This window comes from Musca domestica, unplaced genomic scaffold (assembly GCF_030504385.1).
Source record: "Musca domestica strain aabys unplaced genomic scaffold, Musca_domestica.polishedcontigs.V.1.1 7, whole genome shotgun sequence".
NCBI classification, from domain to species: Eukaryota; Metazoa; Arthropoda; class Insecta; order Diptera; family Muscidae; genus Musca; species Musca domestica.
The window spans coordinates 7,328,510-7,354,635 of NW_026712383.1; the positions used below are offsets into that span (position 1 = coordinate 7,328,510).

General features: G+C 36.8%; 1 protein-coding gene across 2 annotated transcripts; it reads left to right on the forward strand.

The window, feature by feature from the left end:
- Positions 1-7,354: 7,354 nt before the first annotated feature.
- On the forward strand, positions 7,355-22,257 carry LOC101890207 (sodium channel protein Nach-like). Of its 2 annotated transcripts, XM_005187822.3 has the most exons (10): positions 7,355-7,645; positions 7,709-8,218; positions 11,534-11,731; positions 16,006-16,471; positions 16,527-16,645; positions 16,708-16,862; positions 19,390-19,452; positions 19,535-19,644; positions 21,644-21,758; positions 21,834-22,256. In XM_005187822.3, the coding sequence occupies exons 2-10, from the start codon at positions 8,097-8,099 to the stop codon at positions 21,956-21,958; spliced, it is 1,473 nt and encodes a 490-aa protein (XP_005187879.1). In that variant the 5' UTR covers positions 7,355-7,645; positions 7,709-8,096; the 3' UTR covers positions 21,959-22,256. The 2 variants fall into 2 exon arrangements, with proteins under 2 accessions (XP_005187879.1, XP_058986065.1); XM_059130082.1 differs by lacking the exons at positions 7,355-7,645; positions 7,709-8,218 and having other exon boundaries at positions 11,568-11,735; positions 21,834-22,257.
- Positions 22,258-26,126: the final 3,869 nt, after the last annotated feature.

The window sequence follows — 26,126 nt, forward strand, 5'->3', positions numbered from 1 at the left end:
AGGCTGTAAGTTCGGATAGGCCGAAATTAAATCCGTTAAAAATTCTGTTAATATCTTAAAAATATCGAATGTAGCCGTATATTAGGGTCTATACGACGATGTAGACCTGCTTAGTCAACTTTTGTCACAAGCTATTACAATAATCAAATGCGAAACTTCAAAAAAAATCTGTTTATAATGAAGCTAATATCATAAAAATACCGAATATGGGGAGGTACCACGGGAGCTATAAAACGTAGACCTGCACATACAATTTTCTGGCATAAGCTGTAGTATCCATTACAAACTTCAAATACCAAATTTGAAACAATTCCGGTGAATAATGTCGCTAAAATCATCAAAATACCGAATATGGGGATGTACCGTTATATGGGGACTATACCAAAATGTGGACCTACATGCCCCATTTTCAAGGCCAAAAATCCTGCAGACATAACATACATTTGAGTAAAATTTTATCAATCTACTTCAATTTGTTCGGAAGCTAGAGTGATTTCCACAGGCAGATAGACAAACGGACTAAATCGACATAGAATTTTATGCTGATCAAGAATATATACTTTGTGGGGTCTAAAATGTATATTTCGAGGTGTTACAAACGGAATGACAAACAGAATATACCCTCCATGGTGGAGAGTATAAAAATAAATTCTCTAAAATTACATATTTCCAGGCCGCCAGTGATCTTGTCCTCTCTCACATACGATGTGTAAGATAATAAAGGTTGCGACCCTCACACACACAGCCAAGACCACTTGAATGAAGGGACAAGCTGCCTTGCCATTGTTCTCCATTCAATATTAGAATAGATAAGAAAAATTGTGTGGCTGCGGTTAGGTTAATTTAAATTAGCTATTGTAGTACTTAAGGAAAATATTTTTAAATAAAAACTGAATCGAATTAACAATCGCAGCATAAGGTTGTGTTCTCGCCTCTGTAAATTTGATCCTTTGAGCAGGATAGAATCGAAACTACATCCCAAGCGAAAGATTGCCTTTTCCTTTATCGCCTTTTTACACTTTTCTTAAATTGAAAATAAGTTTTGGCTGTGATAATCCGGGATTTTTTTGGAACTACTTGTACCTACATTAAGGGCATGGAAACTGCCAATTTGGCATTGTAGTCACTTGTGTGTGAGAAATGTCGTGATTTTTAGAAAATTGTACTTTTAGGCCACAAAAATGTTTTAAAGGTACAATTTATCAATTCATGACAGTAAGGAATCGACATTTGGCAAGTGGTCACATATGGTACGGAGCTCTGAAATATCCCGAGATTTAACTTTAAGGGTAGGAGAAGTACAAAACTCAGTTTTGTCCACTTGACAATTTTAAATAAAACCAGTAAAGAAAATCCAAAGTCGGGCTGAACCGACTTTATGATACCCAACTCCAATTTGCATATATAGTAGAGCTATATGTAGCTCTATTTAGTAGAGTAGAGCTATATGTAGCTCAATTTTTTTGTGGAATTTATGAGAATTAAAAATATATGTTCGTTAGTTAGTTAGTTCCGAAAGGAACTAATATTTGGCAGGTTACTATCGTTTTCTACAAAATTTGACGAAGGCATTTTTGTCTGAAACGATATTCATCGAAATTCATCCTATTTGAGCAGATATTCCATTTTTAGGCACAATAAACGTGGAATCAGATGAAGATATATATGGGGCTACATCCAAATCTGAACAGATCTTAATAAAATTTGGTAAAGGTATTTCTATTCCGTATCTGATAGTTGGTTCCACATAGAGAGTATTTTACGGGTGTGAGGGAGTAAAATACGAAATCGGATGAAACATGTATATGGAACCTTTAGCTATATCTTAACCGTGCCAAATTCCATTCCATTTGGGCTAATATTACACATTTGGTGCACCATAACAGCAATTCGCACGAAGATATACAGGGTGAGATGAAAAAACTGCAACCAACTTCAGACTGCTGTCATTTCTAAGCCAATCGTCCGACAGCTGTTGAAATAATTCCAGTTACAGCTCATTATATTGTTTTCCAGCGAACAAAGGCATTTTGGAGAGAATTTTCCAGAAAAAAGTTATTCGTGATGGAATTCAAGCGTGATAGTGTGATTTCTTTACATTTGGCTGGAAAACCACAAGTGGCTATCGTTAGAGCACTCCAGCAAATGCGAATAAATCTTTCGTCCCAAACCATCGCTTGTAACCGTGATACTGGTAGCGTAGTCCGACGTCAAGGAAGTGGGCGGAAGACAACAGCAACATCAGCAGAAATGGTTCGAAAAGTGAAGAAGCGACTTGATCGATAGCCGCATCGCAGTGACCGAAAAATGGCTCGTGACCTGAACATTTCGCCATATTCCGTTCGGCAAATATTGAAAAATGAGCTCGGGGTAAAGACATTGAAAATCAAAAAGTACAAGAACAGAAAGAAAATAGACTCAAAAGAGCTAAAGAGTTACTTCGCATGGCCGAAAGTGGTGAGCTGCCGAATTTGATTTTCTCCGATGAGTAAACATTCGTTGTCCAGCAGTTTGTAAACAAACAAAATGATCGTGTTTACTTGCCAAATAGGTCAGCTGAAAATGTGCACCTTCGGTTGACCACCAGAACTCAAGCGCCGGCCAGCTTATGGTGTGGGCCGCGATAACAGTCGATGGTCGCTCTCCGCTCGTATTAATCGACTGTGGCATCAGAAAAAATGCCAAATATTATCGCGAAAATATACTGGAGGGTTTATTAAAGCCTTGGTCACGCAAACATTTTGGCCGCAGACCTTGGGCATTCCGGACTCAGCACGCACCACCCAAGACTGGTTACAAAATGAGGTTCCTCGCTTCATTTCCAGCGTGTGGAATATTTTGGAAAGCAAGGTTGACACTAAAAAATACCAAAGTGTCGATAAACTCATGCAAGCGCTTCGTCGGAAATTGGCTAAAATACCGGGTAGCGTGAGACGGTTTCATTGGCCGTTTGAAGGCCATAATTCGTGCCAAAGGTGACCAATTCGAAGCAAATCCAAACTTATTCTAACATTTGATGCTATTTCCGATATTTTTGCTTTTATTCAAAAAAATTTAAAAAAATAAAAATTATTGTGTTTGATTTTGTTGCAGTTTTTCTTTTATCTCACTCTTTATGCATATTGGTGTAGGGTATCATATAGTTGGCCCCGCCCGACTTTTGGCTTTTCCTTTCCTTGCCTCTAATGAAGAAGATATTTTTCTTCGAGACCATCCTTCTAAAATGACGATTTATTGAAGTTTTTTGCACAACTCACACAAAGTGTGACTTTAACCCTAAAATATGTTTTTGATTTATATGAAGGTTAGGTAAGATTTAGACTTTTGACATCTTCCAGGACCATTAATAAATTTAAATGGCAAATAATTTTGTAGAATATTTTGACTTACGAAGCCATTTAAAAGGAGTTTTTAGGATCTTGATTGAGGTTTAACGTTTCGGATCAAAATATTTCTAAAATGTTTATCTTTGATATTGCCGAAGACACTATAATACACGGATTTCGAGGAATCTTAATCGGAACTTGCCATCTCTATTAGCCTACTTTGTGATGTAAACTTCCAAAATGCCATTACACTTGTCTTCTTCTTTTAGCTTTATTTCTGCTTGACTTACCCCGTCACATTTATACCCTCCACCACAGTATGGAAAGTATATTAAGTTTTCCGTTTGTAACACCTCGAAATATACATTTTTTTTGGTAAAATCTAGTATTTGAAGTTCGAAATGGATGCTACAGCCTATAATAGAAAATTGTCTGTGCAGGTCCACGTCTTAGTAAAGCCCCCATATAACGGTACCTCCCGATATTCGGTATTTTGATGATTTTAGCGACATTATTTACCGGAACAATTTCAAATTTCGCATTTGAAGTTCGTAATGGATACTACAGAATATGACAGAAAATTGTCTGTGCAGGTTCAAGTTTTATAACCCTCTTGCTTTTTGCTACATTATAAATGGACTTTTACTTTTGACAAAAGTTGCCTATGCCTAGGTCCACGTCGTCTTATAGACCCTAATATACGGCTACATTCGGTATTTTTTAAGATGTTAACATAATTTTTAACGGATTTTATTTATTATTATTATTTTTTTTTTTTATTTATTTTTTTTTTTTTTTTTTTTTTTGAAAATTGCCAAATTTGTACCAAATAGTGGAGGGCCCGGCCGAACTTAATGCTTTTGTTGGGAATATTAATGCAAACACTTTTCTTATATACAGTGAAAATAGAGATTTCTATTCCTTGGTGACTTATAGTGAATTTAATGGGGAAATATTTTTGCCTTTAGTTCACCATTCTAAAATGACGCTTTGTATATTTTTGGATAAACTGACACAAAGTAACTGTGCTTTTAATTTAAATTAACTCCTGTTGTTAAGGTTTGATTTAAACTTAGATGTCTTCTAGGATCTATAATAAAATTTTATGGCAAATAATTTTATAGAATACTAGCTGAACCCGGTGCGCTTCGCTACCCCTTTTGATTTTATATGCATTCAAAATTTTATTTACGAATATATGTTTGATAAAGAAAAACAAATTTAAAAATTAAAAAAAAAATATTGCACTAATTTAATGCGTTTATAAACAAAATCATTACAAAAGCAGTAAAATGACATGCATACACGAAGGGTTTGTCATTTGGATTTATTTATTTCTTAGCAAATACCAAGCGTGCAGGAAACTGCAATTTTTTTAAGTAAAGTGGCATTTCTATTGCAATTAGTGAATTCGAGGTAGCAACATACTTCGCCGTAATAAGCGTATTTCAAATTAATTGTTGTGTTGTTTTTTAGTGTTAGCCTAAGGCGTTGTGGGTCAATGGTTCTTATTAAAATCATATCCCAATCTGATCCGATTTAAATATAATTTAAAAAAAAATTACTTTTACACCAAATTCCGTCACACCTTTCATATTTCATTGAAATTGGTGCGACAAATATGTGGAATCGGCCGATAATATATATATGGGAGCTATATCCAACTCTTAACTAATTTCCAATTAATTTGTCACATTTGTTATTGTAACCAAATTCCGCCACACATTCTGAATTTCATTGGTATCGGTCATATATATCATGTTTGGTGCATAACATATATGAAATCGGCCGAAATATATATGTTAGCTATATCCAAACCTCAACTGATTTCAATATAATTTGGCAATTTTTTCTGGTGCCAGATTTTGTCTCTCTCGCTTTGGCTGCATCAAATATGTGAAATTGGCTGAGTATATATATGGGAGCTATAATCAAATCTGAGCGTATTTGCATATAATTTGTCAAATTTATTTTTGTACCAAATTTAGCCATTCATGCCGAATTTCATTGGAATCGGAAATACGTATCGTGTTTTGTGCATCAAATATGTGAAATCGGCGGAAAATATATATGGGAGCTATATCCAAATCTGAACCGATTTTAATATAATTTGACTAATTTATTTTCTAATCAAAATCCCGTTACATATTCCAAATTTCTTTGGAATCGAACATACATATCGTGTATGGTGCATAAAATACATGAAATCGGTCGAAAATATATATGAGAGCTATATCCAAATCTGAACCGATTTTAATATAATTTGACAAATGTATATTTGTTTTAATTTCCGCTACACATTCCAAATTTCATTGAAATTAGAGATGCATCAAATACATGAAATCGGTCGAAAATATATATGGGAGCTCTATCCAAATCTCAACCGATTTCAATTTAATTTGACAAATTCATATTGGCTCCCAATTCCGTTACTTATTTTAAATTTCATTACAATGGGAAATACATGTCGTGTTTGGTCCACCAAATACATGAAATCGGCCGAAAATGTATATGGGAGCTATATCCAAATCTGAACCGATTTCAATATAATTTGGGAAATCAATTTTTTAGATAAAATCTATCACACGTTTCAAATTTCATTGAAATTGGAGATACATAGCGTGTTTGGTGCATCAAATGCTCGAAATCGGCCGAAAATATATATGGGAGCTATATCCAAATCTGAACCGATTTCAATATAATTTGACAAATTTATTTTCGGATTAAATCCCGTCACACATTCCAAATTGCATTGGAATCGAACATTCATATTGTGTTTGAGGCATCAAATGAACGAAATCGGTCGAAAATATATATGGGAGCTATAATCAAATCTGAGCGTATTTGCATATAATTTGTCAAACTTATTTTTGTTTCAAATTCCGTTACGTATTCCAAATTTGGAGACTGTATCTTCAACCAATCAATAGATATGTGCATATAAAATCTAAATTTTTGGGAGGTACCTCCGATTCTGATGCTATATCTCCAGTTCCAAGTGGAAATTCAAAAATGTATATAGCCTATGTTACTTTCAGGCGATGTTGCAGTATATATGGAAATTTTCAGGAAAATCTATTCAGCGGTTTTCGAGTCCATAAATTACAAACAAACATACAAACATTTTCCTCTTTTATAGATATAGATTTTGACTTGCTACGAAGCCGTTTATAGGGAGTTTTCCATAAAATGTTCAAAAAATGACCAGAAAGGCGACTTTCTTTCCTCGATTGAGGGTTAACGTTACGGACCAAAATATTCCTCGTATTTTTATCTACAATATTGCCGAAGAAACAATATACCTGAAATGCATGGATTCCGAAGAATTTTAATCGGGAAATTTAAAAAAGTGTGGAAAAGTAGGGGACTTGTCCAACGTGTCTTCATTTTTTAGCTCAATTTTCATAATCTGCTGGATTTTCCCCGTAATTATTTTTTGTGTGTTGCTATTACTCAGTACCTAACAAATTAAGCTTGGCTTATGGATCATTATACGCCTCTTTGTCCCACATCATTTTCAGTTCTTTATTAACAACAATCATACGCCCCAACCATCCAACTCCATCCATCATACGCCCCAATGTCCCAAAAACATGAAAACAAAAATTTGTTGTCTACATTAAATTCTGACATGATTTTTGACTTTAGAATTTTGTTCTCATTATTTATTTACTTACATATGTACGGACGTCTATGTATGTGCATGTACTGCAATAATAGAGGTTAATTTTGAAATTGTCTAACAATTATAACACAATTGAGTAGCAAAAAAAAAGAGAGAGACACTAAACATTACCACCATTGTTACGACAACTACTAATACTACTATAACACGACTACAACGCAGAGCGGGGGCCATAATCATAACAATAATATGAGCAATTATTATTGTTATGTTATGACATTTTCATGTCAGACACCAGCCATGGCCATAATCATTTTGTATTTGTAGTCATTTTAGGTTCTCAGGAAGGCATTTTGGTGAGGAAGGATGTGGGTGGTTGCAGTTATTTTTATTGAGCGTGGCGAGGTGGTGATGAGGAAGGAGTAAGTCTGCCACAGCAAAGTGTTATGTCAGAAAAACTCACACCCACACGCGGCATGCCAGTCAATGTGTTTGGCTAAGTTATTTGCACTTTTCCGAACGGTTGTCAAATGTCATAAATGTTATGACTGGAAATAAACGCTGCCAATGTGGTCATATTCCGGTCATGGTCTATATAAGTGAGACATTTAAAGAAGGCTTCTTTAGTCTATTTAATTTCATTGCCTTAATAACGTTCTGGTTGCTTGTCCAGCTGGCCAAAATTATTATAAAGGTAATTTGAAAACAAAATATTTTGAAAAAAAAAAGAGTAATTTCCGTTTTGCCTTCCCTCCAGCTGTCCTATTGTGTCATTATACTGGGCCTGATATTTCCACGATCCTCTTTGCTAATCATTAATCATTTGAAACACCAAACAAATCTGCGATTTGTCAGCAAATCTCATATGGAGGAATTATAAAACGCAGCAACAACAAAATTTATTGCTCCAGCAAAAATGGACATTTATCAAACCCTTGGTCAAATGGACTACAGGATTGTCTAAAAATATTACAACAGTTACAACAACAAAAACAACAGCAACAAAACTTCAAAATTGTACTTTTGACCACTTAAAAGCCTCCACATCGAAACGGTTGGTTGTAAAGGTGGTTACAACATCCATTTGTCCACTAGCAACACCAACAACATCATCAGTGCCACCAGCACCACCACCACCACCAAAAATGGCCAGTAAATCGAATAAAACCACAAAAACCATTATCACTTTTATAGCGGCCTATTTCGAGGATAGTAACATACACGGTCTGAAATATGTGGTCAAAGGAGATCTAACAACAATTGAAAAGTAAGTACAGGACTCACAGCCTCTCTCTCTTTCCCTCTACCCCCACCCCTTCTCCATTAAATGTAGCCTCAAAAATGTGCGTGTGCATGTGTATTCCGATTTTCCTTTGAAACGCACCATTATGTCTATGTAGATACATTTGTGGCTTTGCGAACAGCTTTGCTCCTCACAAAACGGTGTTGTGTAAATAGTTGGTCATACAACAAGCGTTTTTGGTCAGCGTTCCCCAAAAATTTGGCTACAACTAAAGGCCAATACAACAAACTCCCCCGAAAGCATACGGACAGTAGCCTGACCACATGAATGTATAGTCAAACTGAAAATAACTCAATTTAAAGTTAGGGGGGACAGGGACTAATAGGGTAGGGATACAATTTTGGAAAGGGGGGTGGTATGATAAGGAAGAAGAAAACGTTTGTTCCATAGGCCGAACTAAGAAAAGATCTCAATTTCTCTCTGTATACAGGGTGAGATAAAAAAACTGCAACAAAGTCCAACATTTACATTCTACATTCTTCTTTTAAATTAATTTAAATTAATTAATAATTAATAATTAATTAATTAATTTTAAATTGAATGAAAGAAAAATTTCGGAGATAGCATCAAATTTTAGAATAAGTTTAGATTTGTTCGAATTGGTCACCTTTGGCACGAGTTATGACCTTCAAACGGCCAATGAAACCGTCACACGCTGCCCGAATGTTGCTCTGCGGTATTTTGGCCCATTCCCGGCGAAGCGCTTGCTTGAGGTGATCGACACTTTGGTATTTTTTAGTGCCAACCTTGCTTTCCAAAATACTCCAGACACAATAGTCCAACGGATTGATGTCCGGAGATTTTGGTGGCCATTGTGCGCTGAAAATGCAGCGAGGAACCTTATTTTGTAACCATTCTTGGGTGGCGTGCAATGGTACTGTGTACTGTTAAAATGTCCAAGGTCTGCGGCCAAAATAGTTGCGTGCCCAAGGCTTTAGCATACCCTCCAGAATATTTTCGCGATAATATTCGGTATTTATTCTGATTCCACGGTCGATTAATACGAGCGGAGAGCGACCATCGGCTGTTATGGCGGCCCACACCATCTCCATGGCCGGCGCTTGAGTTCTGGTGGCCAACCGAAGGTGCACATTTTCAGTTGACCTCTTTGGCAGCTTTTGTTTCAAATTCGGCAGGTCACCACTTTCGGCCAAGCGAAGCAACTCTTTAGCTCTTTTGAGTCTATTTTCTTTCTTTTGCGGTGTAAGTTCTTGCACTTTTTGGAATTTCAATGGCTTTACCCCGAGCCCATTTCTCAATATTTGCTGAATTGAATATTGAGATATGTTCAGATCACGAGTCATTTTTCGGCCACTGCTACGCGGGTTTCGATCAAGTCGCTTCTTTACTTTTCGAAAAGTTTCTGCTGATGTTGCTGTTTTCTTCCGTCCACTTCCTTGACGTCTTTTCTTTGAGCGTTTTGTTTTTTCAAAATCGTCAACCCTATGTGGGGGAGGTACCAGCAGAAATGGTCCGATTTCTGATTTAAATATTGAGATATGCCAACTCTGAATGGAATCGGATGTGAATTTCGCGTTTTATGATCTTCATGGGTATTCAAAATTTCGATCGATATATCCCATCTTCACAGCAGATCCTTTTTTTCTTTAGCCGGATTATTTATGTCTTTACCTCATCTTGTGCAGTTAGTATACATACAATACCATACTATGAGATTCGATCTGGGATCGTTGGCAACTTCACTACTATTGGATAGCAACAGTTTGAAAAAATGCTGTTTCTTTATCCTGAGGACACTATCTGTCTGTACCAAAGCCATCAGTTTGATGCTTTACTCTTTGGTAGAATTTTCGGACTTCATTCTGGTCCCTGTACACCTCGAAAAATGAAAAAATGTCACACTCCCGTTTTTTCATCTCTCTCTTTTTCCTACATAAAAGACGTTTTTCCTCTCTCTCCTTTTCTCTCGATACCTCTCACGTGTGCAACGCGTTGCTACGGATTGTAAAGTAGCCCTTTATGTCGCATTTCTTTGGTAGCAACACGACACTCCTGGTCATACCATGGATTCCTTGGTGGAGGTCTCTTATATCCAAGTACTGATTTTGGGGCTGCTTGCACGGAGTGCGCAATATTTTGACATTCTGCTGATATGTTATTGGCACTAGAAGTGTTTTGATTAGGCAATCGGGCCAGTTGAGTGGAATGTGCTGTGCCTATCTGTTCTGATTGCAGCATACCGATGTCCTACTTCCGTGTTGTATCCGATCGTATTTTCTACGTTAAATTTGCAACATAATCGTACGCACCTTTCCTGCAACAAGGTAGTAGTCCGAGTCTACAAGCTCGATTATCGAGATGTATAAATCTGGCACTCCTAATTGCTATGTTTTTAACCGCTGCGAAGTTTATCAACTTCAATCCATCTTTAGATGATTAACCATGGAGACTGAATTTGCCGACTGTTGGGCCAAAGATATTCTCATTTACAATTTTGGAATTAAAATGGCCTATAATATTTTTTTAAGGATGGATATAAGGTCTCTCATTGATATCGGGAGCATATTACGACTTGCAGAACTTAAAATACAAATTGGCTTCAACCCATATATGGATGGATAGATATAACTTACCAAAATTCATTTTATTTAACTGGAGACGGAATCTTATCTTAATGGTTCCGATACGCCCTAAACAATTTGGAAAAGTCAACATTTATGCATGCATGTTTACAAAAATATTTAGAGAAATCCACGTTTGAAGAGGTTAGTAGGATTTCTGACAAAAATTTGATTAAATCCAAATTTTAGGCTTTAATTGCACTTGAGACTTTCAAACCTATTTTGAAGAAATCCACATTTGATGCTATTGATTCTACTTCAAAAATGCTTTGTAGGAATCTAAGTTTAATGGTTTCGATATAGCTTCAAACATATTTTGACGAGATTCACGTTAGATAGGTTCGATATGGCTTCAAATTTATTTTGAAGCTCGTTGTTCAAATTAGTGATCCTAGCGAATGATTTAAAAAAAAAACTAATGTTGTTTTTTAAATATATTTCCCAAAATTACCAAACCGTTTCACCCTTCTACATACACCATAATGCAACTTTAGCCCCTCCACCCCACTTAATGTATTCCAATGTAGATATTTGTTTCCAATTCTCACACAAGAACAGAAACGCTAGCCAACCATTATCACTCCGCCACTAGCCACCAACTATCTTCCATCATCAAAAACTAAAACTTACTAATGTTTATTGTTTCCTACCCTACCTCCTAATTCACTGCTCTACCAATTTTTCCTGTCCATTACAGATGCCTCTGGTTGACGCTTCTAATTGTATCGATGTTTTTTTGCGTAAAAATCGGTTTGGAATCTGTTGATCGTTATTATACAAAGAGTACCGTCGTTGGCCTCGAGCGAGATTTTTATTATTGGAACACAACGATGCCCAGTGTGACCATATGTCCATTAATACGTTTAGATGAGGAACGAGTACGAGCGTATAGCCGGTAGGTGTGTTAATCAACAAAATAATTCGGGTTGTTCGTTGCTCTCGTTGTGATGATGATGATAATGGTCATCACAATGTGGAGGATGATGAGAATGGTGTGATAATGGCTATTGCTGGGTGGTTGCTTTTTTGTTTGGCAATATATCACAGCATTGAGATGTCATTATCAATTCGAAAAGAGATTGATTTAAGGGAACATTTTCGTAATTGTTGAAAAATGTGTCATTGATCTAAAGGGGATGTGTGTGAGGAAAGAGCAAGCGTAAACTGTCGTATTGTTTAAAATGTATAAAATAAGGGACCCAATGAACTCCTAATAGATTTTTTTGGGTCTAAAAATAACATAACTAATGTAGTAATATGCTCTATTCAAGAACCTGCGAGAATCTACTATTTTTGCAATTTTTCCCATATAACAGAAAGGAAAAATTGATTATCGTAGTAAAAAGTTTGACATTCTTGCAGTTCTAGAACAGAGCAATCATTGACCTATTAGAGGAGCTTTTATCTTGAACTGTATTTTACTCTTCTAAATTGTCTTATTTTTTTAATATTATCTCGGATTTATTAAAATTTTATTCCATTAGAATAATTTAGCCTAATATTGCCTAATATAGGACACACAGAATGTACTTTCGGTATTTCAAAACATAAAATTCGAATCTATTTTTCGCGATGGTATCCTGATTGTGAAAGTATCGATTTTTACCACTTTTTATTCACATATGAGCCAAAAAATATGCAATGATTGTCGAAGTAATTTAAACAGTTCTGGGAATTGCTACGAGATGGCACTAAATCATAGATTTATCTTCGACACAAACCTCAGTACCAATGACCATTTACAAAACATGTCAAAACATTATGGGTAGGTACGATATGGGAATTCTAACCACACCGTTCCAGCTACATGATGCTGAAATTTGATTTTATTATTTGTTGTCAAAATTACACTTGAAAAATCGGAATCGCCTTCTGTCGATTTGATTCGCATACCATTTCCGTTCATATAAGAAGTATAAAATGCCGTAACGCTGTGAGTATATTGGATATGGGGATTCTAACACAAATTAATTTAAACATTTCTGGTAATTGTAACGAGATGGCTCTAGTTTACCGACTTGTCTTCAACACAAACCTCAGAACCAATGACCATTTACAAAACATGTGGGCAGGTAGGATATGGGAATATTTCCCCACACAGTTCCTGCTACATTGTGCTGAAGTTTGATTTTATCATCCGCTGTCAAAATTACACTTCAAAAATCGAAATCGCCTTCAGTCGATTTCATTCGCACACCATTTCCGTTCATTTAAGTAGTATAAAATGCCGAACCATCTGTTGTCAAAATTACCCTTAAAAATTAAAATCGCCTTCAGTTGATTTGATTCGCTCCCCATTTCCGTTCATTAAGTACTACAAAATGCCAAAAAGTTGTGGGTAGATGGAATAGGGGGACTGTGACAAAAAGTAATTAAAACAGTGCTAAGAGATCGGAATAACTCATAGACTTAACTTCGACACAAACCTCAGAACCGATGATATGGGAATACTTCCTGCTACATGGTGCGTTAATTTGATTTTATCATCGAAATCGCCTTCAGTCGATTTGATTCGCTCGCCATTTCCGTTCATATAAGTAGTATAAAATGCCGAAACGCTGTTAGTAGATTGGATATGGGGATTCTAATACAAAGTAATTTAAACAGCTCTCGGAATTGTTACGAGATGGTGCTAACTCATCGACCTATCTTCGACACAAACTTCTCAATCAATGACCATTTCCAACACATGTCGAGACGTTGTGGGTAGGTAGGATATGAGAATTTTACCCACACAGTTCCTGCTACATGGTGCTGAAATTTGATTTTATCATCTGTTGCCGAAATTAAACTTCAAAAATCGTAATCACCTTTCGTCGCTCTCCATTTCCGTTCATATAAGAAGTATAAAATGCCAAAACGTTGTAATTAGATTGGATATGGGGATTCTGACACAGTTTTAGAAATTGCTACGAGATGACGCTAACTCATCGACTTATCTCCGACGCATACCCAATTTCCAAAACATGACGAAACGTTGGGTGTAGGTGTAATATGGAAATTCTACCCACCCACTGTCTGGTTCATGTTATGGCTGCAAAACACTGATCTTTCTTGAAACCTCAGTACCAAGGAACTATTTGCTTGTCACTTTGATTGAATTCTCACATGTCACATACAGTTTGGTCGCTAATAATAGGTAAAATCTGGAAGCTTCGTTGATAAGCACAATATGGAAACTATTACAAAATCCATTAAAAATGCATTCCTGAAACTCTCTTCTTTTTAGCATAAAATGTGATTTGAACTGTATTTCCCTTCATATGAAAAGAGAAAACCATGACATGCCGAAAAGTTGTGAGTAGGTTGGATATGGGGGGCTATGACACCAAGTATTTAAAACAGTTATTGGAATTTTTACGATATGGCGCGACTTATCGACTTATCTTCGACCCAAACCTCAGTACCAATGACCAATTCCAAAATATGTCGAAACTTTGCGGATAGGTAGAATATTGTGCGGCTGTAACAAGCTTATCTTCTGAGATTTGATCGCAAATGCAAGGTATAAGCTTCGCGAGTAAGTAAAATATGGAAACTTTGACGAAATCCTTTAAACACTCATTCCTGGAACTGTCCTTCTTTGTTTAGGATAAATACGGAATTGCACGCGATTTCCACTCAATAAAGTACAGATAAACAGAACATGTCAAAACATTATGAGTACGTTGAATATGGGGATTTTACCACAAAGTAATTAAAACAGTTCTATCTTTGACACAAACCTCAGGGCGGAAAAACTATTTGCTTGTAGTTTTTGTCTGAACTCACATATCCTACAGCAGTCAATAACATGTTCAGACGCCAGTACATAGTGAAATCTACAAAATTGGTGGCGCTCAAATAAACTTGCCTTCTACGCAAACACATTGATGAGTATAGTCCGCATTACAACCCTACATCATTTTCGGATGCAATATAGTTAAGCAACGTACCCAAACTTGAAGAAACGGTGTGAGTAGGTAGGATATGGGTATTCTTGCCAAACACATTAGAACACTTTCTGCTGTTATTCACTTATCGTGAAACCTCAGTGCTAAGCAATTATTAGCTTGTAATTTTGTCTGAATTCACATATTCAACCACAGTTAGGAAGTCATCTACACGCTGCATTGGGTTAAATTAAGAAGCTTCGTGAGTAAATATAATATGGACATCTTGACGAAAGTCATTAAACACAGTTCCTGAAATTTTATTTTTTCTAATATTACAACGTCATTGCAAGCCAGTTCTATAATATGTCGAAAAGTTGTAAGTAGATAAAGTATGGGTATTCTGAAAAAATAATAAAAAATAGTTGATGGAATCACTACAAGGTGACACTATGATCGACTTATCTTCGGCACAAACCTTAGAACTATTTTTGCTTGAATTCACAAATCGCATCCACTGTAAAGGCGACAAGTACATGTTGGGGCACCAGTATTGGTTGGAATTTAAAAAAAAGTTGTTTGCGGTAGATTTTGGAGATTTTGACAAAATAAACATTGAAATGATTCCTAAAATTACCAATAGGTGACACCATCATCAATTTATCTTCGACACAAACTCATTTCATTTTTGAAGACAAAAGTCTAAATCCAAATCTGGGGTGTAGACCATCAGATAATAATTTCGACACAAACCTTATTACCATGAACAATGACATATATAATAAGATGGGACATTTAATTGTTGATTTGGTTCAATAGATGGCGTAGGTAGTATGTTATATCACCATATCGTGGAATAGCATAATGTTGAAATATAATAGAACTGATACTTTTATAGGATTTTCTCTGATTTTTATCGATTCTATGTACACAGAAATGGTCTGGAATAGATTTTTGAGACCATGTTTTCCGCCATTTTTCGCCCATATCGGAAAGACATATTTCTGTAACATTTTCAAAGCCGACGCCATGCAGGCTGTGTGATCGAAACATTAATAGGTCACATGCATATTGTCCAATCTTTATAGCTTTATGTCTTTGCTATGAACTATTTAAGTAAGCAGGTGATTGGGTATTCAATTTCGAGCCCTAAGTAGCCCACTATTACATTCCATTGCCTCACAACACAATACGACATTTTTCTATGGATCACTCGCTCTCATCTTTATTTTTTTTCTCGTACTCTCATCTTTATTTAGTCACCTTTTTCTAATATAATTTCTCTCCTACCACTCAGCCAACACAATTTGAATGAAAACGAATTCCAAGACCTATATCAATTTCTCGAGCACTTGGCCAATTCCACTTATCATAATTTCCGTAATATTCCCAATAATCGTAACATCATTGTTCTCCTGGATCGTCTGAAGTTGACACCAAATATCTATCAAGAACTCATTTATAATCTGACCGGTGACAATACCCTGCGGACCAAAGGAGATTTAGCCATTGCCACAGATAAAATTCGTGGCACTTCAGGAGATATTATTATACAGACTCGGCAAATATTAACCGAATATGGTCTGTGTTATATGACCAATACAATGTTGTCGGAAAAATTCACCTCACAATATATGATTTGGGGTTCGGAGAATTACAATGATGTCAAGGGTGTGGAGAATGTGTTGGAGGTGAAGCACAGCAGCTATTTTGACAGTGATGTGAGTTATAACTTCTTGGGATTTGGTAATAAACCCATTGATGTAAGTGTGGTCTTAGGGAATTATTATGGGAACTAATATGTATCGTTTCCTACAGGGATTTCTTCACAGTGCCTTTGAAGTAATGCAAGTGGATCATAATTTGGGCTACACCAATGAACCCTTGCAGGTGGATGTTGAGTGCATGGAAATCATTACCGAGGATGGTTTTGAGAAGTATGGAATTTTGTAAAGTTTTTTGGAATTTTGTAATAATTGTGTGTTTCACTTTTCTCCAGGGATGCCACCATATCACAACGTAAATGCCGTTTCCAACATGAATCCAATTTAACCCATTACCCGGTCTATTCAAAGAATATCTGCATACAGGAATGTCGTTTAAATTTGGTCTATGATATCTGCAAGTGTATACCGCATTTCTATCCAAATCGAAGTAAGTAAACTTTGTTCTGTAGCCATGCACTTAAACAAGACAAATTCTTTGAAAGGGTGATTCCTAAGAGCTTTAAAAAAGTTATAAAACAGGAAAAGTTAAAAAAAAATGTTTGAAATTTTCATTTCCAAATTTCCGCCGGTATCCCAAAAATAAGTGTTCAATGCTGTCTTTCAAAGCGTCAATTGAAGCGCGCTCGTCTATATAGACGTGAGCTTTAACATAGCCCCACAAAAAAAAGTCGAAAGGATTACGGATATCAGAATTCCCAGTAAATATATTGGGTAGCTGCGAATTAAATAAACAGTCGCGGACACCTCAGTGGTTTCCAGGGAGAGAGTTTCGGACCAAATATCCTAGTACCAGTGACCTTTGGTCCAACGAGGCGAACTACTGGAGCCCCATTAATAACCAGCAAACTGTGTTGGTTTAGCAGAGGTGTGATGTAAAGCGTGCCCATTAGTGCTCCACGGTTTGCAGTCAGGGTACCGACTGCATTCGAACTGTTGCTTTGCTACTTGAGTGCCTCAGTGAGTAACTTGCTTAGCTGCCAAGTCCTAACCATGGTATGGAGGCGGACGTCGTCTCTACCATTGTCCAAAAATCCCATGCAGAACATTAAAGACAGAAAACCAATAACACCCAAACGACCTTGGACAAGACAAATTACATGTTTTTGAATTCGGGCGGGACGACTCACTCATGACGTAACTTGACGTTATCTGTGACAATATTTACCAAGAAAGAGAACAGTTATCTGGCTTCTTGGAAAAAACCCCAAACATTGAGACTCAGTTAGGGGGTGTTCCCTCTGGTTTTGGGACGACTCAAACCTTCTGATGAGAAACTTGACGTCGCTGTCTTCCACTCGTCAAAAAGAATTGAGACGCCCAGGAAAACGCAAGGTACACTTTCCCTGGAACTTAGATGCTTCTATCGAAGCAACGGCCTTGCACAACGAAGCAACGAAGACAAATTACATGATTTTAAATTCAGCCGGGGACGATTCACTAAAGACGTGCCGTGACGTAATTTGCGACAGCATTCAACTATAAAGTGTACAGTTGTCCGCTCGCTTGGACCACTGAGAGTACTGAGACTTAGTTAGGGAGTGTTCCCTCTGATTTTGTGATAAGTCATCTCTATCTGATCAGGAACTTGACGTCATGCACTTGTCAAAATGACTTGACAGAAAACCGCAGGGAACACTCTCCATGCAATTCAGGTGAGGTCACGCTGTAATATTGAGACAGTCCTCCAACGCAATACACCATCGATGTAGGAACTCATCGATGTAGGAGCCCACCAAGGCGTCGAACCAAAAGAGGCCACAGCAAGAGGAAGTTATAAAAGGTCAGTAAAATACTGCAACATGTTTATTGGCCGAGACCCCTCACAGATTAGAAAGGGAGAAAGAATCTTGATCAGGATGAAACTCAAGGTAGAGCGGAAATTCGAGAAGGACCATTCGAAACTGCCACATTGTTCTCTTTATTCAGATTCTCTCAATCTCCCACCCATTGATCTCAATGAGGACAGCCCGCTCGTGGGTCAAACTTCCGTTGAGGACGTCGTGGCGGTCAAAATGCAGCTGCTAATGGATGTCGTACCAACGATGGAATCAAGTTTTGTCCCCACGGAGTTGAAAACGCCCACAACAGAAGGTAGAAACGGTGACGACCATAACCTCAGCGGTCAGTAAAATACTGCAACATGTTTATTGGCCTAGATCCCTCACAGATTACGAAGGTGGAAAGAATCTTGATCATGATGAAACTCTAGGTAGTACGGAAATTCGAGAAAGACCATTCGAAACTGCCACATTGTTCCCTTGATTCAGATGCTCTCACTCTCCCATCTATTGATCTCAATAAGGACAGCAAACTCATGGGCCAAACTTCCGCTGAGGACTTCGTGGCGGTCAAGACGCAGCTGCTGATGGGAAGACAAACCCCCTTGTCGTACCAACGATGTAATCAAGTGCTGTCCCCGCGGAGTCGAAAATACCCGCAACAAAAGCGCAGAAGGCACAAAGCCAGGAAGGTAGAAACTGTGACGACCATAACCTCGGCTGTCAGTAAAATACTGCAACATGTTTATTGGCCGAGACCCCTCACAGACTACGGAGGGGAAAGAATCAGAAAAGTAGAAACGATGACGACCATAGCCTCGGCGGTCTTCTTCAAGCTCAGCTTTGACAAAAGGGAGGTCCACTAAGAAACCACATCCCGAGGCCAATAAATCGTCAACGATTTAAACCTACTCGCCGTAACCTGCGGTTTCAACCCCGTCGGTCAGCAAGCCAATTGTGACCAAATTGGTTCCAGTAGCCTCCACTTCCAGATCATTCTTATTTATCACAAACCTTGTAAACAGCGAATATCGATGAAAGCATTTCAGACTCTTAAGAAGATAATAAAAATATTTACCGACGAAGAAGAGTAAATCAGGGCATACCCCCCTCCCAACAATCCAATTGGAGCTAAAACTTAATTTTCCTAAAATAAATGTGTCAATTTCTTTACAGTTGCTAAGCCCAAACCCATTTGTGATTATCGCACACTCCTCGATTGTTTTGTGCAGCATGCAGGTGAGTCTAATTCCAAAAGAGCTTAGTCATATCTTTCTTTACATTTTATTTATTATTATTTTTTTTACTTTTCGGAATGTAGACTATTTTATAAAAATGTACAAAGTCAATAAGGATGGTGGCAGGGATACAGTTCCGTGTTATTGCGTGCAGAATTGTCGAGATGCCATTGTGAATAAGAGAGCAAAATATGTAAGTACCTCAATGAAGTCAAGGATTTAAAAAAGGGTAAGGGAGCTGAGAAACGAATTAATATTTTGATTCCAATATACAGGGTGAGATAAAAAACTGCAACAAAGTCAAACGCAATAATTTTTATTATTTTTTTTTTAATTTTATTGATTAAATGCAAAAAATGTCGAAAAAGCCGCATCAAATCTTAGAATAAGTTTAGATTTGTTCGAATCGGTCACCTTTGGCACGAATTATGGCCTTCAAACGGCAAATGAAACCGTCACACGCTGCCCGAATGTTGCTCTACGGTATTTCAGCCCCTTCCCGGCGAAGCGCTTGCTTGAGGTGATCGACACTTAGGTATTTTTTAGTGCCAACCTTGCATTCCAAAATACTCCAGACACAATAGCCAAACATATTGGTATCCGGAGGTTTGGGTGGCCATTGTGCGCTGGAAATGAAGCGAGAAACCTCATTTTGTAACAATTCTTTAGTGGCGCGTGCTGAGTGCGATGGTGCTGAGTCCTGTTGGAATGTCCAAGGTCTGCAGCAAAAAAATATTTGCTTGCCCAAAGCTATAATACACCCTCCAGAATATTTTCGCGATAATATTCGGCATTTATTCTGATGCCACGGTCGATTAATACGAGCGGAGGGCGACCATCGGCTGTTATGGCGGCACACACCATCACCATGGCTGGCGCTTGAGTTCTGGTGGCCAACCGAAGGTGCACATTTTCAGCTGACCTCTTTGGAAACACGATCATTTTGTTTGTTTACAAACGGCTGGGCAACGAATGTTTTCTCATCGGAGAAAACCAAATTCGACGGTCCACCACTTTCGACAAAGCTAAGCAACTCTTTAGCTCTTTTGAGTCTATTTTCTTTATGTTGCGGTGTAAGTTCTTGCTCTTTTTGGAATTTCGATGGCTTTACCCCGAACTCATGAATATTTACCGAATGGAATATTGCGATATGTTCAGCTCACGAGCCATTTTTCGACCACTGCGAGGCGGACCACTCGATCAAGTCGCTTCTTTACTTTTCGAACCATTTCTGCTAATGTTGCTGATTTCTTTCGTCAACTTCCTTGACGTCGGGCTACGCTACTAGTATCACGGTAACGAGCGATGATACAATATACAAAAGATTTATTCACATTTAAATGCTGGAGCGCTCTATCGATAGCCACTTGTGGCTTTCAAGCCGAATTTAAAGAAATCACACTATCACGCTTGAATTGCATCACGAATAACTTTTTTTCTGGAAAATTCTCACCAAAATGCTTTTATACGCTTATTAACAATATAATGAGCTGTCTCTGGAATAATTTTAACAGCTGTCGGACGATTGGCTTAGAAATGATATCAGTCTGAAGTTGGTTGCAGTTTTTTCATCTCACCCTGTATTCTCTGTATACTCAGTAAACCTAATATAAGACTCCAAATTTCCACAAACAACTGCAATTTGTGTTAGAAATAAGATCATTCCCCTCATGGTACAATGAAGAGAAGGTAGGCCAACTTTGAAAAAAATGCAAGTATAGAGGTCTACCTGTTTGGCTTGTAATGTCAGAATTAGTATCAAAACAATAAAAAATCAAACAACTTGTTGCATTTATTTTGAATAAATAATTGAAAACCGCGATAACTGAATGAAAGGTCAACACTTCTTTTCAAAATCATGTACTATATGTCTCTAAAGGATTATTTCGCTACAAAAACTCTAGATTTTGTCGATGCATGCGTTGAAATGAACATTTTGAAAACACCCGAATTTGAATGTTTTCTGAACAATTTTTTTGTTATTGAAAAGAAAACACATACATAAACAAAAAAGATGACGTATTAGGCCAAGAAAATAAAAAAATTGAAATCATATGGTAGTTCTGTCCTACCTTGATATCATTGTACCATGGCCCTACCTTGATATCATTGTACCATGATTCCCCTCTAGTTTTTCCTCAATAACTCCCAATCTCTTCAAATTACAAACTAATCTAAATTCCTTCCTACAGCACATGCAAAAGACCAATGATTTAGTGGGTGGCAATAGCCTCCTCTTCGCCATGATCAATTTACCCACCTATCGTCTGAAGCGTCAAATAATTTTCTCATTTACCGATTTGATGGGTAAGTTAATGTCGATTTTTTTTATTTTATACTTATCTGAAGACGTTCCATTAATAATCAGTTTTTCTTTTGCAGTTTCTATTGGCGGCACAGCTGGCCTCTTTTTGGGATTTAGTGTCCTGTGTTTGGTCGAAGTTATTTACTACTTTACACTGAGGGTTTTCTTTTATGCCGTGAAGGCATATTTTGGCAGGAATTAAAAATGAAAACACTTATTATTCAATTTCATGGCAATTAACTCATATTTAGAATTTTTATTTAGGAAATTAATTACAAGATTTTCGAAACGATTATTATTAGATTGTAGTTCCTTAAAAGCTTTTAATTTTACCATGAAAAGAACTACTGAAAAAAACTAAAGTGCAATAATAACAAGTAAAAACGCTGTAAGTTCGTCCGGGCCGAACTTTAAATACCCTCCACCATTTCAAATGAATTTGGAAATTTTCAAAAAATAAAATCCTTATAAAATTCTGTTAAAATCTTAAAATTAACGAATATAGCCATGATATTGGGGCCTATACGACGTGGACCTACATAGGCATTGTTTGTCACAAGCCATTACCATATTCAAATACGAAACTTGAAATAAACGGTGAAGAATGTAGCCAAAGTCATCAAAATACCGTACATAGGTAGGTACCGTTATATAGGAGCCATACGTAGACCTGGACCTGTATAGACAATTTTCTGTACAGCAAAAGCTTTCATTACGAACTTCAAATACGACATCTCAAACAATTTCGGTGAGTATTGTACCTAAAATCGTCAAAATACCGAAAAAGGAGGTACTGATATATTGGGCCTATACGAAGACCTGAACTTGCACAGACAATTTTCTGTCTCAGGCTGTAGTATCCATTTCGAACTTCAAATGCCAAATATGAAACAATTCCGGTGAATAAAGTCGCTAAAATCATCAAAATACCGAATATCGGGAGGTACCGTATATGGGGGCTATATGAAAATTTGGCCCATTCACGAACTTAACCTGCCTACTGGCAAAATAAACATGTGTGCAAAATTTTAGCCTTCTATCTTAATTCCTTCGAAAGATAGCGTGATTACAACAGACAGATAAAGAGACGGACATGGCTAAATCGTCTTAGAATTTTACGCTGATCAAGAATATATATTTTGTTGGCTCTTATATAATTATTTTGATGAGTTACAAACGGAATGACAAAATGAATATACCCTCCATAGTATGGTAGAGGGTATAAAAATAAAAGAGAAAAACAAGAGTCCCAACTAAAAAAATATAAGTCTAAGAAGAGAACATACAATAATCCCGAGATTAAATTTAAAAGAACATCCGAAAAAAATTAATCAAGTACAAGGCTTCTTAGTCTTGGCAGGTTATTTCTCCACAACATTGGCATTACATTCGTAAAGTGAATAAATACAAAGTTCTTGGCGAAGACGCGCATGGCGTTTTACTTTTTAAATGTCACTCGTGGGCGATTCTCATTCCTCATTCGATGGAATGAGAGCTATGACCGACAACGATGAAGCCAAGGAACAGGAAAGCCGAGCCATGGCATCACTATTGACCAAATCAAATATCGTTTGTACATTTTACAATCTAAAAAAATGTATACCTTCGGCCATATGGCTACAGAGGGTATATATCATTTGAAACGGTCAAAACGTACCTCATCGAAATAACGCTTTTAGACCCTAGGTCTCATTGGACCAAATCCGTTTCAAGACATTTGGAGTCGATCTAGCGATGTTCGTCCGCCTGTCTGTTTTGCTGGCTGGTGCGCACCATAACTCTCGAAGGGAGTATCCGATTTGATTCAAACGTAGTACATCGTAATATTACTGTTAAACTTAGATAGAGTTCGGAGATGGGCAATATCATTCTGGTACCTCCCCACAAAATGTCAAATTTTTCAAAGAATATAGAAAGCACAGCAAAAGAAAGGATAATCCAATTTTGCTTCAACCAAACCCTAATATTTACATCAGTCCTAGGTCAGGTGGACAATATTGGTCCACTCCATCCAGTACTTCCCCCACAAAAGAATAATTATAACTCTTATAAAATGTAATGTAATAAACAAAATTCCACACATCACAATATTTTTGTTAAACCAAGATCTGGTATGAAGATGGAATATATCGGTCCACTCCTTCTAGAACCTCTCTCACAAAGGGCCAACATTTTGAATATTCAAGAACTTCATAAAACACGAAATTAACAACCGATTCCATTCAGACTTGGCACATATCGTCTTTCTATCAACACAGGATCTGTTATAAAGATGGTAGATATCGAACCATTCCTTCTGGTAGCACCCCCACAAAGGGTCAAAAGTTTTAAATAACCAAAACGAATATAAAATCCGAAATAAGCATCAGGTTCGCTTTATATTTCACACATCCCATTACTTCGACTTACTGGTACTTCCCCCACAGACGATTTTGAAAAACAACTCAACTCTCTTCAAATTTCACACATCCAAATATTTTTGCTAAGGCAGGATCTGTTGTGAAGATGATATATATAGCTGCGAACCCCTTCTTGTACCTCACCCACAAAGAGTCACAATTTCCAATCGTTTTATCTGTCATTACTTGCGAAACAAGTCGGCGATTCTTTACAACTTGCTATATCTAAATATTTCTCTCAACCAGAAATCTGATATGAATTTGTAATTTGTCAACATTTATGATTTCGCATAAAACTGGATATTATTTTTCGATTTCCATCAAATTTTGCACATACGAATATTTTATCTGTATTAGATGAGGTATGAAAATGGAATACTTTGGACCGCTATATCTGTTACGTCACACATATATCCACATTTTCCAAAAATTTGCACATATCTCATATAAAGTACAGGAAGTAGTCGATATAGTCCAAATCTGCAAGTTGTAATATTTTTATCAGTCTTAGGTCAGATACGAATTGGACAATATTGGCCAACTGCTTGGGAAACTCCCCCATAAAGGGTCAACAATTTGAATAATCATAACTCAAGGCTGGGGGTATAGATCTGTTGGCAAAACCGACTGATACTATTTTACTTGTTTTTTACGGTTTGCAATCCGCCTTCTCATGGCACCTGTCGACCATCTACATGAGGGGGGCGAAGATCTTACCGGTGCGACAGCATAATAAAATGCTGTCAATGCAATACTTCCATAGGAATTACAGACAAAGCCATCCGAATCACCATTTGTTGGTTAGGCAACCTCCGCCCAGGCACGTAAGGAAAGACCTTCATGATCTAGAGAGATAGATCAACAGGCCTATATCGCATTTGAAGAGCGAGAGCTGCCCCGACAACCCCGAGTAATTTTTTTTTAAGATAAGCCGCTTCGATTCGTATTGGGCACGGATTAATAGCGATGTGCAGAACATCTGCCCAGCTTGTGGCACATGCCTACATGACACCCTGCCCAGCCAAACCTACTCAACTAACTCCAGTATCGTTGTGGACCCAATCCGTACAAGTTGCCTTTTGAGACTGGACTTAGAAGCAGAATCCGATTGAGAGGAGTCAGAACGAACACAGCAGTATGAGCTGCTACAACAAAAACTGTTTAAAATGTTCTTTTGATTGATTCATCAAAAAATATGGTTCCTTGAATAGATGTTGTTTAAAAGCCACGGTTTGACTAGCCAATAAAAAATACTACTTAAAACCTCACATCTAGCTGGCCCATAAAAATAAAATAATTTTTTTAAAAAAGCCATAAAATATGCTTCGAAAAATCCACTTTAAAAAAATAATTGTTAAATATTTTTAAAATATTCCTTGTTTGAAACAATTTTTTGAAAATCAAAATTTCGTGGGTCTTTGAAGAAATCGATCGTTAAAAAATTCAAAATCCTTGAAAAAATATTTTTTAAAAATTCACGTTCTGTTGCTTCTTAAAAAAATCACTCTACAAAAAATCCGTGTTTTATTTGTTCTTTTAATATATTTGTTGTCATAAGGGACCAAAGAATGTCCTTTAAAAAAACTTTGAAAAATCCACGTTTTGTTGGTATCTGAATAAAAATTATTTTAAAAATCCACACTAAAATAGAACATTTTTGTAATTTTGTGAATATTTTTTATGTATATTTTTATTAATCCTTCGTTCAAAAAAAAATCAAAAAGAAATCCACGATCCGTAAAAAATATATTCCTGAAAAATTCGCATTCTGTAGGTCCTTAATAAAAAATCCGCGTTAATTTGTCCTTAAAATATATTCTTTGCCACAATAATATATTCTATGGTCCTTTAAAAAAATCTTTGAAAAATTCACGTTCTACCAACAGATGAATAAATATTCTGTTAAAGATCCACATTAAAATAAAACAGTTTTGTAATTTTGTAAATATTTTTTTATTTTTTTTTTTTAAT

Excerpts from the sequence above, each read along its gene's own strand:
- LOC101890207 (XM_005187822.3), top strand. The coding sequence starts at position 8,097 with ATGGCCAGTAAATCGAATAAAACCACAAAAACCATTATCACTTTTATA. Across the intron at positions 16,472-16,526 it reads TTGGTAATAAACCCATTGAT|GGATTTCTTCACAGTGCCTT; the intron begins GTAAGTGTGGTC and ends CGTTTCCTACAG. Across the intron at positions 16,646-16,707 it reads ACCGAGGATGGTTTTGAGAA|GGATGCCACCATATCACAAC; the intron begins GTATGGAATTTT and ends ACTTTTCTCCAG.